Source organism: Strigops habroptila, chromosome 4 (genome assembly GCF_004027225.2).
Source record: "Strigops habroptila isolate Jane chromosome 4, bStrHab1.2.pri, whole genome shotgun sequence".
NCBI lineage: Eukaryota > Metazoa > Chordata > Aves > Psittaciformes > Psittacidae > Strigops > Strigops habroptila.
In genome coordinates this window covers 23,889,090-23,903,822 of record NC_046358.1, presented here as the reverse complement: position 1 = coordinate 23,903,822, position 14,733 = coordinate 23,889,090, and the positions used below count along the sequence as shown (strand labels likewise).

Genomic DNA, 14,733 nt, shown 5'->3' with positions numbered 1-14,733 from the left:
CACACTTCCTTAGGATACGTATGCGTATGATTGCAATGATGAGGTCATTAATTAAGTGCTTCTAAGACCTCTTGCACATAGATGTGTACTACTGATAGTTTCTTGTAAGATGGAAAGATACAGCTCTTTTAAGAAAGATACAGGACTGCTTTCCTGTGATTGAGAAAAATCAATGTCTAATATTGTGTTATATGTTCTCTTGTGCAGGCAAAGGTAGATATGTAATGATGAGATCTAGTTGGAATGTTGATCCTCATTCACGTATGACTAAATTTAGATGAAATATAATATTCAGGTTGATTCAAATCTCAAGATGCTGAAGACCTATCAGTTCTGAAGCCAAGTCTCCTGCGTGATTATTTAAGAACTAAATTTTTACCTATAATTTCCTCCTGGAACAATAGCAGTGGTTTCCAAAGCTTTCCTGAAGGCACTGGTTATGTGAAACGAATGTATTTAGGATAAAATTTAAAGTAAAAGACACAGTCTTTGAAACATACCCTGGGTCTGAAGAAAATATGTATTATTTGGACCTATCTACGTTTTCTCTGTGTGGATCTGTCTTTTGACTGAATCTGGCAAGCACGTCTTCCTAGTTCTGAGAATTTTTCCATTGTGTACAACCCTTTACATACTTCTCCTGCATTTTTCAGCATTCTGAACTGGTGCTTTCATTTCAGGCTGAAAGTATGACGTAGTCTTAAGTGGTGCACCCTCTTCTATATCAGTGTAGGTTCAGAGGCTTGCTTTCATCTAGTTAAATCAATTTGCTTTCCTGCTTATTTATCCAGTGACTCCAAATTTAAATCAATACATAAAAATGAAAAATAATTTCATCCTGCTGGCTAGGTTACTAAAATATTTAGACCATAACAATGTCATACCATTGTATTTTGTAACTGCTTTCTACATACAAGAATTCCCTTTATCTTCAGTCACTAAGTGGAGCATCCTTTTTGATCCTGCTAGCTGTATGGAAATTCCTCTGCACAGATCTACAGTGAAACTGGTTTCTCTGTGAGATTTCATTTCAGTGGCAGCTGTTTGCAAACCAATAAATACTTGTTGCAGAAATGCCCCTGAATTTTCTGACCACTTGTCAGAAGTCTGAAAGTTGAAAAATCACTTTGGTGGGTCTGGATCCAATATAGACACCTCAAATGTAGTGCAGACACAATTGTAGACACCTCAGGGGTCTTCAGGAAATGTGATAGGAGGCAATGTCACATCATGTCTCTTTTAAGTCACATTTTTCTATTGGATGCAGCTTTCTTAACCTCAAAGCATGTTCTTTCATGCTCTTCAGGATGTGTGTTGTCATACCTCTGCTATCCTGATTTTATATTTAAGTCAATGTAAGTGGATCCATTTCTTTCTACCAAAGATTGTCTTCTACATTTGAATAATAACTTGGCAACCTAAACATGAAACAATTTTAGGCAATGTTCTGTATGTGTATTCAAAGGAGCATTACATAACCAAGTACTTTTTAAATCTTTACAATAATGGCACTCAAGACTGTACAGTTACCCTTTTGCTTCTTACTAGGCACGCTTCAGGTAAGGACTTGCACAAAATAAACTGCATTAAAGTCAAAGTTTTTTGCATGTAGGAAACATGAATCTATAGATGCGGCTGAATGTGCTTTGCTTTTTTTTTTTTTACCCTGCCACTCCTTTCTTTGCTCATGTTGAGCTCTTCAGCATGAGACATTATTTGTTGAGCTAAAGTGCTTGGTAACTAATGCGTTTAATTTAAATTACTAGATTTAGAGAAGGCTGATGCTTAAATTGGAGTAGGCTGGTGCTTACATTAACTGAGTGGAATTACAGAGCACTCGGCAGTGTTTAATCATTTAGTACTCAATTGGTTGGATGTTCCAATCTGTACAATATGAGCAAGTCCACTGGAAAAGATAGTCTGACAGATGGCTAATTGAAATGTGAAAAAAGTATATCCTGTCATGGGCTCAGGCTGGAGCCTCCTGACCCCTTTACAGAACAGCTTCCGTTGTGGAGCTATGACATGACACAATGTGCTAATTCTCTCTGTGTTTTGCTATCTTTCACCTCTTCTCCCTCCAGCCATCTTTGACAGGTGATAATTAAAACATCCAAGGACATCCTATAAAATCCTAAGCTCGGGTTGCTGAACGTTGTATGAAATTCTTATGTTCTCCCACTTGCTACAGTCCTCTGTGAAAATAGACAACCTTTCTTTTCTTTGTTTTGAAGTTTGAATAGACATCCAAAAGAATAATGCAGCTGTAGCAGCTCCCATTTTAGTAACATCTATGTACATATCTACAGTCTTATACAACAGTTCCTGGACCTTTATTGTTTTAGCAAGATTATGACTACTACTCTGGAGACATAATACCATAATGCTCAAGGTTTGGCAGCTCAGGATTTCTGAAAGTGCTAGGCAAAGAACAAAAATTTCCCTTTACCTTAATCCATAGGTGTAAATACCTCTCCCTCAACCAACCAAAGAATCTCTTAAGAAAAAATTAAAACCATAAATATTTGTAACCAGACCATAGAAGAAAATTTCAGCCTTTTTTTTTTTTTTTTTTTTCCATTTCTTAAGTTTGGTCGGTTGGTTGGGGTTTTTTGTTTGTTTGGGGTTTTTTGTGGTTTTTCGGTTTTTTTCTTTTTTTTTCAGGGCGTTCAGAAAAATCAGTAATAAAATTATCAATCTAGATGTATTAACTCCAGGGACGCAAACCTTAGCAACATTTTCAGGATGTCAAAGCTCTCTCTAGTGCTTAAACGTACTAACTTAGCATGCCTGTTCAGTGTAGAGATACCTGAGCAAGTTCTAAACTAGTGAGCTCAACTGCCTGACTAGTCTATCACTGTAGACTTTTCACTCTTTTCTGAGGGTGCCTTGACTGCGTATATTGAGCTGTCATGATTATATATATATATATGCTTCATTATAATGCTGAATATCTTTCTCGTTTGATCTCGTAAAGTCTTCCTTTTAGACACTCAACTAAAAGGACAAGGGAGTTGTATCCTATCTTCCCTTCCTCCCATACCTCCTAGAGGTGGTTTCTTGAGCTACTAAAAAAAAACCCCTCCATGTTTGTTCCACCCTGGAGAAAAATTTGCATACGCGGTAAGAGCCCACCCAGAAAGACAGAAACACTTCTCAAATAGTCACGTTAATGTGCAAGTACTTGTCACACACTACACAAAAAAATTATTTGAGAGAGAGCTCACCATACTTGTACTTCTAGGCAGAGATGCGGATTTTGTGGCTGGCATTTCTTTTCTTTGAGAAATCATACTTTCTACAGGTAAGCCAGATCTTGTTCTGCATGAGGCTCCATTATCAAGTGACCTGAGAGAGGGACTTGTTTCCAAGGACAAAGATTTCTCTAATTTCCGTGGTTGTGCTCCAGCCACAATGTCATCACTTCTCAGGCTTTCTAAGTCTACTTCTTCATGGGTTTTCCCATCTAGAATATTCTCTTTCCAGCTTTCAGGAGACTTTATCTTAACATGCAAGTCGTCTAAGCTTCTCACACTGGTTGGAAAGGTATTTTTCAGTTTAGCAGCTCGGTATGCCCTCAGGCTCATGGGATCAAGCACTCTGAAAGTAACTTCATTAATAAATTGAGAAAATTTCAGTTTAGCTTCTATTTTTTCTTCTACAACAGACAATGAACTTGATGATCCTTGACTCACCGAGCTCAAATCAGATGTAGAGGAACTGCTTTTCTTGTGAGTCTTCTGCCTCTGGAGCTTTTGGCTTGCGTTTCCCACTTCTGCTACATATAGAGAAGAGTGTTCCAGTCCATGGGGTTTTTCACCCCCTTTCTGACAGTGCTTTGATTGACGGGGTCGATAGCCTTCATCCTTATTTTTGCTTTTAACAGAGCTTTTACCTTCTGACCTTGCACTACTCTGTAACCCAAAGCTGTCCTCACTGGAGCTACAGCGTTTTGAGTAACTGTTCATTGTCAAATCTCCAGTGACTTTCCTCTCCGCATCAGTTCCTATTTTTGATACACATGCAGTAGTGGATGCACTGCATGCTCTTTTTTCAGTCACCCTGCTAACACTCTCTTGCTTTGTTGGTCTTCCAGGCACAGTGCCCTCTGGCTTAATAGGGGAAATGGAGCCCTTTGACAGTGGCTCCATTTATTTTTGTGTCGGTATGTCAGCTGGCAGCAGTGGAAGTGGCATTCCCATAAATCCTTCTCTATCTTGTAAGACAACAGCCATGGCTTTGAAAAGCATAACAATGCAGCCACACATTTATCCCATATGCATCCCAAATTATGCATCTGTTTCATAATTAGATCAATAGCACATTCTCATCATTTTAATTAGCCATACTAACGAACAAAATCTATACGACATGCAAATTTTACAGGGTATTGAGTGCTTAGTGATGAGCATGAGCTTTCATTGATCCAAAGCAGCATATGATGTATTCCTGTCTGCTGAACTGGAAACCAAAGTACCATGATGTAGATCAATATTCACTAAGTCTGGAGTAGTTCTGTTTCAGGGCTTTTTAAAATCCAATAGTCGAGAAGGTCACACTATAATGTCCTAATGTTACTAATGTTTGCTATTCTATTAGAAAGCTTAGTGACAGATCTGCTAGACCCAAAGAGGCAAAAGATAATGTGATTCTCAGTTTCTACCTGCTTGTTCTTGCCATAATTTTCATTCTAAAATAATTTTAAATGTTTGAATCCAAAGCGAGGTGCAATATTTCAGCATTGTAAATGAGTCTGGAGTAGTAATGATGAGTTCTTCCAGCACCTGGCATGTGAAGCTCTTCTCATTCTTTACTGCCTTTATAGACAGGCAAGTCTGAATTACGAAGTGCAGAATTTCTGCTTTTACTTTGTATATTTGAGAACTTAAAGGCTAGTTTAAGTGAGGTTAAGGGCTACAGTCTGAATTTATAATCAACATGAGTGTTTGGAGACTCCCAATGATGTGCTGGCACAGAAACTGATCAGAGAATGAATTGACTGATAAACTCAAAAGTTGTTTTTTTCATCTCCTTACTTTAGCATAAGGGTGAAGCAAGTTTTTTAACCATTTTTGTCTCGTGGGAATCAGACTGTGCTTTCATCAGTGTCATTGCCACCACCATGGTTTTCTGACTGATGAAATGCAGCAGGTGGAGAAAGAAAAGAGAATCACAAGCAGAAACCTGAGTGACCTCTCAAATAATGGAGTGGGGTGACATAAGGAGGATTGATAGAAGGGATTGAGGTGAGGAGAAGTAAGCAAGGAAGTAGGAGAAGGTGGCAAGGAAGGGGAAAAAATTGATAGAAGAGCACATTTAAAAGTATTGTACATAGCTTACAGGTCACTGGCAGCTTGGGTTGAAATGTAGGTCCATGAGCTTTTGAAGCAGACATTGTATTTAGGTCCCTCATTGAAGTTACTTTTCCCATTGCACAGAATTGATTGTCTCCATGTTGGTAATTCCAGGACCCTTTTAAATCATAGTTCATAAAAGCTGCTGAAGTGTTGCAAATCTCTCAAATTAACATAGTAAATGCATTAATTTTTCAAATAACAGGGGTACATGAAGATCCTTTTAACACATCAGAAATCAATTGCTTTTACTGGAATTATTTTCTGAAATTATTCCGTATTTTCTATGGGACTGTGCCATTCCATTGCATGTTAGAAACATTATCCTGATCACAGAGTGGCTTAAAATGAATAAATTCTGTTCACACTATCTTGTTTTAGATGTATTTATTCCTCTGTTACTTGAATGTGAAAGGTGACAGTTTAAAGGGCTAGCGAATGCTTTCTGTTGTCAACACAAAGATTTTCATGACCTTTTCAATTCAGACAGGGAACAATACAACACTACTCTCTTCTTGTAAAATCAGAATTTGGGGCTTTTCAGTATATTCTACTACAGACTTATGGTTATTTACTGAAGCAAACAGGATTCCCCAAATAGGTGGGGTATATGCTAATGCACCTTAGGGCTTTTGCCTTCCAGGATCCATTAGCGCTTGGCAAAGTCTGAATTCTGCAATTTTAATGAACTTTATTAATATGTCAGTTTCAGAAACAGAGCAAGCATCATCGCTGAGCCAAAATCTGTAATAGCTTGAACATATTTGGAGAAGAGCTTTTTTATTCATGAAAGATTGAGTTCATTTGTGCATGAATAAAGCTATGTTAACTATAAGCACAAATTCAGCTATCCACTGCATTTGTGCAAACTTTAACATGTGAATCTGACAGAAGTCAGTGTTACAGCCAAAAAAAGTGGCTCATACAATTCTCTTCTATTGTTAGGAATGAGCCTATTTATTCTGAAATATGTAATCTGTACAGCAGAAAAATGTAATTTTTTTAAAAAATAGGAAAAATATCAGGTTGCAGATTATAGGTAATCTAGGTAAGGTATATAGCACTGGTGGGATTTTTATCCTACTTATATTGCTGCTTCTCTTTCTTCAGATGATTTCTGCCTAATGGCTTTAGACAAAAGACATAGACATATCAAATTATTAAGAAAAAAAATTAAGCCATAGCTGCAAAATGATAAATAAGTCTTTGTACCTGAATGATACACTTAATTTCATCAGTCGCTCTAAATCTTTATTGGAATAGATGTTTTCAAAGTTTATACTAACTATTCAGTGGTCTGTCTTAAATAAATGCACCAAAATATTCTCTAGACACTATCTGAATCACAGAAATTATTTCCGCTATATATACATATATACAAATAGAGAAGCTGAATATCAAAACAAAATGTGCTGAAGAATCAGAATGGTTGAGACTTTCAATTCTTTCATAATTTTTTATGTTCACTATTTATTTTCCATACGTGGAGGATTACTTTTCAAAGTGTTACAATTATTTTGCCATGTATATCTAAATCTCTTTGAAGACACTGCTGATTAAAAGAATTTCTCCTTCCAGTGCAAGCAGGTATGTCTGTGAATCGCAAAGCATTACTGCAGTAGTCTGGGCTGTACTCTTGGAACAAATACCTTCAGAGATCACAAATTCTTCTGCTATTTCTTGCTTTAAAATGCCTCTGCTAGGTGAATGTTCACTGATTTCAAAGTTCTTCTAAAACCGTCATATTAACATTAAAATAAGAGAAAAACTTATGCATAAAAATTGCCCTACTTTAGAATGGTGGGCGCAAACAATTCTTGGAATAATACAGTATGCCCATGCAAATCAATTTAAAACTGTCTGACCTAGGTGACAGACTACACCGTAAATAAAAAGTCCTTTATTAGCAGCTCTGCCATTACCTGCTTAGTTGACCTTTGGTGAACACCTGCACTTTCTTCTGTAGCTACCATTAACTGTCCTTAAAAAACTAGGGAAGGACTGTCTTTTTCTCTGCATCGGTACACAATCTTGTGTAATAAGACCCTGATCAAGGTGACATCTCTAGATACTGTTAAGGCTCCCATAATGATAATTCACAAGTGAACCATTTCTAGGCACTCAGGTGGATCCAGTTTGTAATTTTGTATAATTTTAGTGCATTGGCTAAGATAGAATCATAGGATCAACTAGGTTGGAAAAGACATTTAAGATCATCGAGTTGAACTGTTACTCCAGGATAGATGTTCTATTCCATTTTAGTATTAATATCGTAATATAAACAGAGCAATACTGATCCTCCCCTGCTAAATTGACTGTTGAATCTGAAACATTTGTAACAGAATGATAGTTAAGATCACAGCTGAAGTGGAACCTTCATAATGATCCAGTATTTCATTTGACAAGACTGAAGCATTCAGGGGCTTGTCTTAGAAAACTTTTTACTTAGGAAAACACATGAAAATTGTTTTAATGGTTATTTTAACATTATTTATATTCTAAGTCACATTTTACACAGACATTATTAGAAACCTGCATATTTTGTGTAAAAATGGAGCATAACAGAGTTACTTTACCTGCAAACATGACTTGATGCTATGTAATGTCTCTACAGACCACTGTCGGAAGAGCTAAACTTGAAAGCTGAGTTTTTTGAGAATTAAAAAAAAAAATTATATTAATTCTCCCTTCCTTTTTAAATAATACACCTGTTTTTTAAACTTCAGGAGATTTTAACATTTTGCTAATAGTATCAAAATCAAATACAAGCTATCTTGTATTTGCTGCAGTAGGTTGTCATGACAACTGGAAGTTTCTTTGTGTACAGCTCTGGAAGATATGATTACTTTGGGGTCAAAGCAGACAACATTCAACAGTTCTAGTACAAAAGAAGTGTGCAAAGTTTGCATATCTAAAATTATAACTTTTGATACATTAATCATATAATCATAGAATAGTTTGGGTTGAAAGGGACCTTCAATGGTCATCTAGTCCAACTCCCATATTAATGATAATATATCCAACAGATTATCTACATTAGAAAAAATAAACAAGCTTAAGGGTTTTCAACATTTTGATATTCATAAGAAAATTTTAGGTTATTAACAAAAAAAGTGTAAATCTGATTTTAAACAATATTGGGGTTTATTTTAATTCCAAACAAGGTTTGGTTCCAGAGCCTTTTGTAGTCAGTGAGTAGACTCCAAGATTTTGGATCAATAATTACACTGTCGTTTGTGCTGTTCTTGTTGCAGCAAAGGGTGAGCTTTTCCATCATAATGGAGTGTATTTCCTGCAAGCAATTTTGTTTCTAGCTCTCAGTCAGCCTTTCAGCTGCTCAGAAATACTGCCTAAGCACCAGAGTCAAACCCACCAAAGGTAGTAGGAGCTGCAGTTCATTTCAAAGTTCTCAGTTTGCTCTACAGATGTGTATATCCTTCAGCATATAGTCCATTCTGAAAATAGCTATATCCTAACTCTTCTAGTGCCCTTTATTTTGCAGGTATATTCTTCCCTCCTGCTTTTAATGAAAATTTTGTCACACATTATCTACTACTCTTTGCACTTAATGCAGTTGATTTTGGAGTGTTTTATGGGAGCTTTCTGTTTTACAAGTAAGTTTTTCTGTTCAGAACAAATAATTTCAAATGGACAGGAGACATAGCCAGCTTTGCCAGTAGTCATTTTACCTCACTAGGTTTCACTTGAAAGTCTTGCAGTCCTAAGGAAAATTGCAGCAGATATTTGCTCTGACTCTGTAAGATCCAGCTGTCTTCAAGACTAGTAGAATGAAAGTTCAGTTCCTTTATTTTAATGAGTGACTATTAATGGAAATGAGTTAAAAATCTTAAAATTAGGTTTTCCTTTCTCTATCAGTTGCTGGTAGCACAGTATCACATAATGACAAACAGAAAATTGGACAAGTGCCGCCACCATTAAATCAGTCTGGATTTTTTACAAATAGTAGGTTTTATTGGCATGAAAAGGACATGAAAACATACTATGGTGTCTTACAGACCAGAGACACTTCAGAAATTCATGCTTCTATGCAGGCATCTCCATGGTGAACAATATCTGCAGCTAACCTTGAATCTAAACCTAAAGGATCTAAATTCCTTTAAATTCTCATAAATCTACGTCTCCGCCATGATGAGGAAAACATTTATTTGTCTTATGACTGAAGAGTAACCAAATACAATGCAACAAATTGCTGTGCCATATTTCTTACCAACAGTCACAAGTCTGATTAATTTAATTTATAGCTGTATACTAGACAGAGCTATGGTAAACCTGTAAGTGCTGAGCATTAGGAGGGTGAGGTTTTACAGCATAAACCCTGCACCACGCTGAAAACAGTCACTGCTCTCTGACAAATGCTACATCTGCAGTAAAACTAGAGCCAGTCACCCATTTAACATGCAAGCTATATTTATAACTTCAAATACAAATTAAAATAAGGGAAAAGAAAAATGTAAGCACAAAATGTTTTAATATACTGATTTTTAAATTATTTTCATACAACAGAAGAAAAGAGTCTCTCCATTTGACACAGGTTCTTACTGCATTCAGTGTCATACTGTCAGAGGACCTTCAATTATTGTGCAAGCAGACAACTTAGTATCAGTTGTAAGCTGTTGACTGTTGTGTTATCTGCTCTGCTAGCAGTAGAAAATCACAATGTGGACACATGTTGCTGTGTATATTTTTAAAGCTGCCCCAAAAAATATACCAGGCACTTGCAGCGTTAGATTATGACATTTGGTTACCCTTTATTCCCATGGGACTTTCTCCCTTTCAAACTTCCATGAAGAGAAATTTTACACTTGCTGAGTAAAGCCAGAGAAATGAAGCTGCAGACTGTGATCTTTTTTCAAGGGTTTTAAGTGATCTTTTATTTATCCCCAGTTCAGACAATGAATGGCTTTGATGAGAGGAATGTAAAATGATATGGAGGCTGATCTACAATATAAGAGACTAATTTGTGGTCTAGTTAGGCTGAGCTTCAGATAATATACACTATAGTATTTTCTCCATGTTAGAACTTCTTAGCACTAAAAGCTTGTGATACCACCTGCCTGAGGAATTGTTGTCCTCATCAGAGATGTGGTTTCTAGCTAATGGAAGATATTAGCAACTGTGAATAACAGTTTCTTCATCAGATTAGTGGTTAGTGACTGACCGAGGCTGCATACCTTGACTGCGAATGAATCCTCAAAATGCCTTCTGTCCTCTGCCAACATCAGCTTTTTCTTGCTCAGCTTCTGCTTTAGCCAGCTGCTCCATGAGCTCTTCTTCTCATGCTGTACCTTCTTTGTAGCCGTGCTGTAGGATGGGTAGAGCTGTAGGTCATCTGCATTACACTAGCATTTGACTCTCTGTCACCACTTTGTAGTTGCTTGGTGCAAAGACAGTGAAATAATTGGTCCTTCTGAGAATATACAGGTGCAGAGTCTTAGTTTCTTCCACTGCTCCTTGAACATGTGTATTTTAAGGAAAGAGTCAAATCCATTGAGTCTATTCTTAAACCTGTCCTTCTTTGAGGTACAATGACAGTGTCATATGGCTTTCCAAAGTAGGTATACCATTTTCATAATTTTACTACCTTTTCTCTCTTCCTATTTACCAGCCCCTATATTATTATTTGGTTTTTATTATTATTATCATCATCATCATAAGAATATTTAAGACAGTAGAGAGGAAAAGTGAGTGGAAGAATGCAATTAGTTTTTTGTGCAAAATCAGACTTGGAATAAAAGTACAAATACACACAAATACAAAAATAAGAATACAATTCCTTTTTCTCTAGGTGGAATGAGAATATTTCCCACCCACTAAATTCTGCTTTATTTCAAAATTCATTATATTTTCTAGACCAGTTTAATTTCTTTTACTTATCCATTTCTAGTTTGATGCTGGATACCACAGTCTGCAAGGCCTTGCTGTCTCAGAAGCCATATAATGTCCCTTTTTGATGTCATACCACCTTACTGTTGAATTAAGTCTACCTAAAGTCCATGCCAGTGATGCTTCCAGGAGTATTGAGGAGATCTTTCAGTACTGCAGCATTTTTCTTGTCATCTTTTTTACATCTGTAGGAATATGTAATTCTACTAATTAAATGTTAAACATAGAGGACAGTCTAAGACTGAGGGGGAAAGTCTTTCTTTGTCAAATGCATAAACCACAAAGGAATAAGATGTTGCTATGATATTCTGTTTCTTCTCTCTCCTGTCTAGTGAGCTTATCCAAATCACTAAATTCTGTGTTAGACTGATTTGTTCAAGAACATAATACAGAAATTCACATTTCAGACTCAGTCAAACCCTTGGAGCCTTGACTTTCATAAGAACAATTGACCTTTACTAGGTTTCCGGGATTTTGTTAGGATCATTCTTTTGGAGAATTAGGAAATCACAAAGGATAAAGAAGAACTGAGACTTTTCATCTAGGCAATGCTGTCTTCTTGATTATGAAGTCACTGTTTCCCCTTGGAGGCCTCCCAAATGCAGCCCTCTTCCTCCTCCTCCCCCTCCTACTCTGTCTCAGAAATAGTCACCAATGATTGCTTCCTCTTGTTGCTGAATAGTAATAGCTGTGGAAACAATCTAAGCTTGTTAGTGGTGTTACTACTCACTGATGTGTCCTTTAGCCTTGTGGGGATGGTACCATAAGTTTTACTACTTACTGGCCTTGTTGTAACTATCCTGTGTTTTCCTGAGATTTGCGGAAGGGCTGTGAGATGTCAGGCTAAACCTCTCCTTTATTGGCTTCTAATTTTTTGGTAACTTCTTGACTTCTGTTGTCATGGGCTACTGAAGGATGGATAACTTGAGCAGGAGGAAAGTATTTGTGAGTTTTCTGTGGAAGCTAACAATTTAAAGCAGCGTATTTTTTCCCTACATAAGAAATTATGTTATTTGGAGGTTTAGGACATGTTTGTGTTAGAAGTTTCCAGGATATCAGTAGCAAAGCTGTAATGTCTCAGATGCAGCTACAACACAGTTTTGCTGTGAGCTGCAAACCTGCGTGTTTACAATCAGAGTTGCATGTCACTGGAACTTGTGCTAGGCAGATAGGACTAAATGAGAAAAAAAGTGTTTATTTGCATATGGATATGTGTGTGTTTGCACACTAAACGTAGCCCTGTGGGCTGCTTGTTCCTAACTCCTTTCTGCTATAACAATTGCAATTTATACATTAAGCAAAATACTGCTATTTTTTTCCCTTCAGCTCCCATAGTCCCACCCCATTTCATTATATTAAAGAGACATGTTCACCTGAGCTGTTTAAATATTCCTGCGGAAAGCATGCTACAATATGTGTTGTTTGTTTTGGCAAATGGCATGCATTTATGTTGTTTCTCATACAAACAATTATTTCATATGTACTCTGCTGGGTTTAACAATGATTAACGAATACTTTACATAATTATACAAAGTCATCAATAATAACTATTTTCCTTCAGAATCTAATACAAACCTGAAGGTGGGTTTAATGTGTACATATTAGCTTTATTAATAATATTAATGCTACTATCTGACTTTTTCCTTGCTTGAAGATAGAAATGATTTTGCTAATTTTATACTTAATGGCCAGTAGCATATTCAGAATACATATTCCAATTCTGATGAGATCAAATACCCATGTTCCATGATGTGTATTATGCAAATAAAAGATGCATAATTCATTTTAAAAGATTGTATGATGACAGTAAATTATAAATCATTCCATTAGATTTCTATCACTGCAGCTTTGGGCTTTATTTATATAATATAGCTTCATCTATATGATTTGCTCTCTTGTACATTAATGTATTAAATATTTCCTTTTTAAGACTGTAACATCAGCCAAATGAAACAACAGAGCATGTTAATTCACGTTTAAAGCAGGCATTCGGTTGTCATATTGCAGCACCACTAATTCAATGCTGAAGACTTCTTTACTACCTGTTATTAATTTTAAATGAAAAAATGAACATGCTGTTAAGAAAAAGCAATACTTACTTGAGAAGGATTCTGCAAGCTCTGTTCCGCTAGTCCACAGATTGAAATGATGGAGCCAGATTTAGAAGTAGCTTATTAGGTGCATGCTGCTTCAACAGTTACAGCTTTTCTATTTTTTTAACTGAAAGACAGGATCGTTTTCTTTTAATGAAACCAGCATAGAATGATATGCTGTCCATGTCGCTATGATAGCAGAAACTTGAAGAGCAAAGTCAAGCAATTGCAGAACGATTTACCAAGGGTCATTCACTATCACCTTGCCAGTGCTTTACTATGTAGTCATAAACTTTAACAGCATCAAGGAGGGTCATGGTATGTCACAAATGCAGGAAATTACTGGTTAGTCATGTACACTTGAGATTGAAAGAGATTGAGTCAGTATTGTTTGTGAATATAAGCAGAAAATGGGGTAGAGCCAAAATCTTTCAACTGAAACACCCACTGAATTCCCTGAAGACGGCACAAGGCTCTGATTGCAATCAAAATGCAGTACCTGCTGCTCTCCACCACTCTGGTGGTTGCATACTACTTCTAGAGCTCCAGCCCTGAGAAAAGAATGTAAGGAACTGCCCCGCCCCAAAGGGATCACACAAATGTGAAAAACTAAAAGTATTTTATTTTGCCTCTGATATTTTGGGATACAAAATTTTAAGCATCGTATTTGTGAGTGTACACAAACCATTGCAACTATATAGGCATGTGATTACGGTTATAAAATCACCCACATGTATCTACATATTTAATATTAAAACCATACACACTTGTGGAGTTTTAGCGACATCACCATTGAAAGTATTTAAACATTTTTGTGAGAATTGTGCCTGTGTAGAACCCAACACAAATATGTACATCATTGTGCAATAGTCAACTATTTCTGTAGTATTGCACTGCAGAGAAGAAACCACTCTTTAAATTTAGCACCGAATTTTGAAACATTCTACTTTGCCCAAAGATGCTTTTGGATAGGGAGACATCTCTGATGTATTTATCCATTGGTAAGTACTCGGAGTAGTCATGTTTTAGCTTATCCTGATTTGGCTTGTCCCGAAGACTGGACCTTTCATAGCCAATGTGAAGACAGAGGTGAACTGTGTTTTTACCCATATTCTGCATCATTAGCTTGCCAGCCTGAGGTGGGGAGGTGGCCAATGGTTAGCCACACCTCTGTGCCTTGAAAAAAAAAAAGGTGTTGGGAAAAGGGAAGGATAACTGATTACATTAAGTTATTGCACTGGTGCGGTTGAGTTTCTACATGCATCCCAGAAAATAGTGGGCATGGTCAGGAGCTTCCCCTTACAGTTGGTCCTCATGAGCTGCCAGGAGATTTGCGTTTATCAATCCCACTGAATTTTGAATATTGAACAATGTGCAAGACC

General features: G+C 36.7%; 1 protein-coding gene across 4 annotated transcripts in view; it reads right to left on the bottom strand.

Moving 5' to 3' along the window:
• BEGAIN (brain enriched guanylate kinase associated) overlaps positions 1 to 13,483 on the bottom strand; it is a 165,839-nt gene extending 152,356 nt beyond the window's left edge. For 2 of the 4 annotated variants that reach the window (XM_030484404.1, XM_030484407.1), the window contains exon 1: positions 10,547 to 10,667. In XM_030484404.1, coding sequence (XP_030340264.1) covers positions 10,547 to 10,594 — 48 coding nt within the window. In that variant the 5' untranslated portion in view covers positions 10,595 to 10,667. Of the gene's footprint in view, positions 1 to 10,546; positions 10,668 to 13,357 lie in introns of those variants that run through there. The other 2 variants (XM_030484408.1, XM_030484405.1) reach the window with 2 other exon arrangements.
• Between the last annotated feature and the right edge of the window lie 1,250 nt (positions 13,484 to 14,733).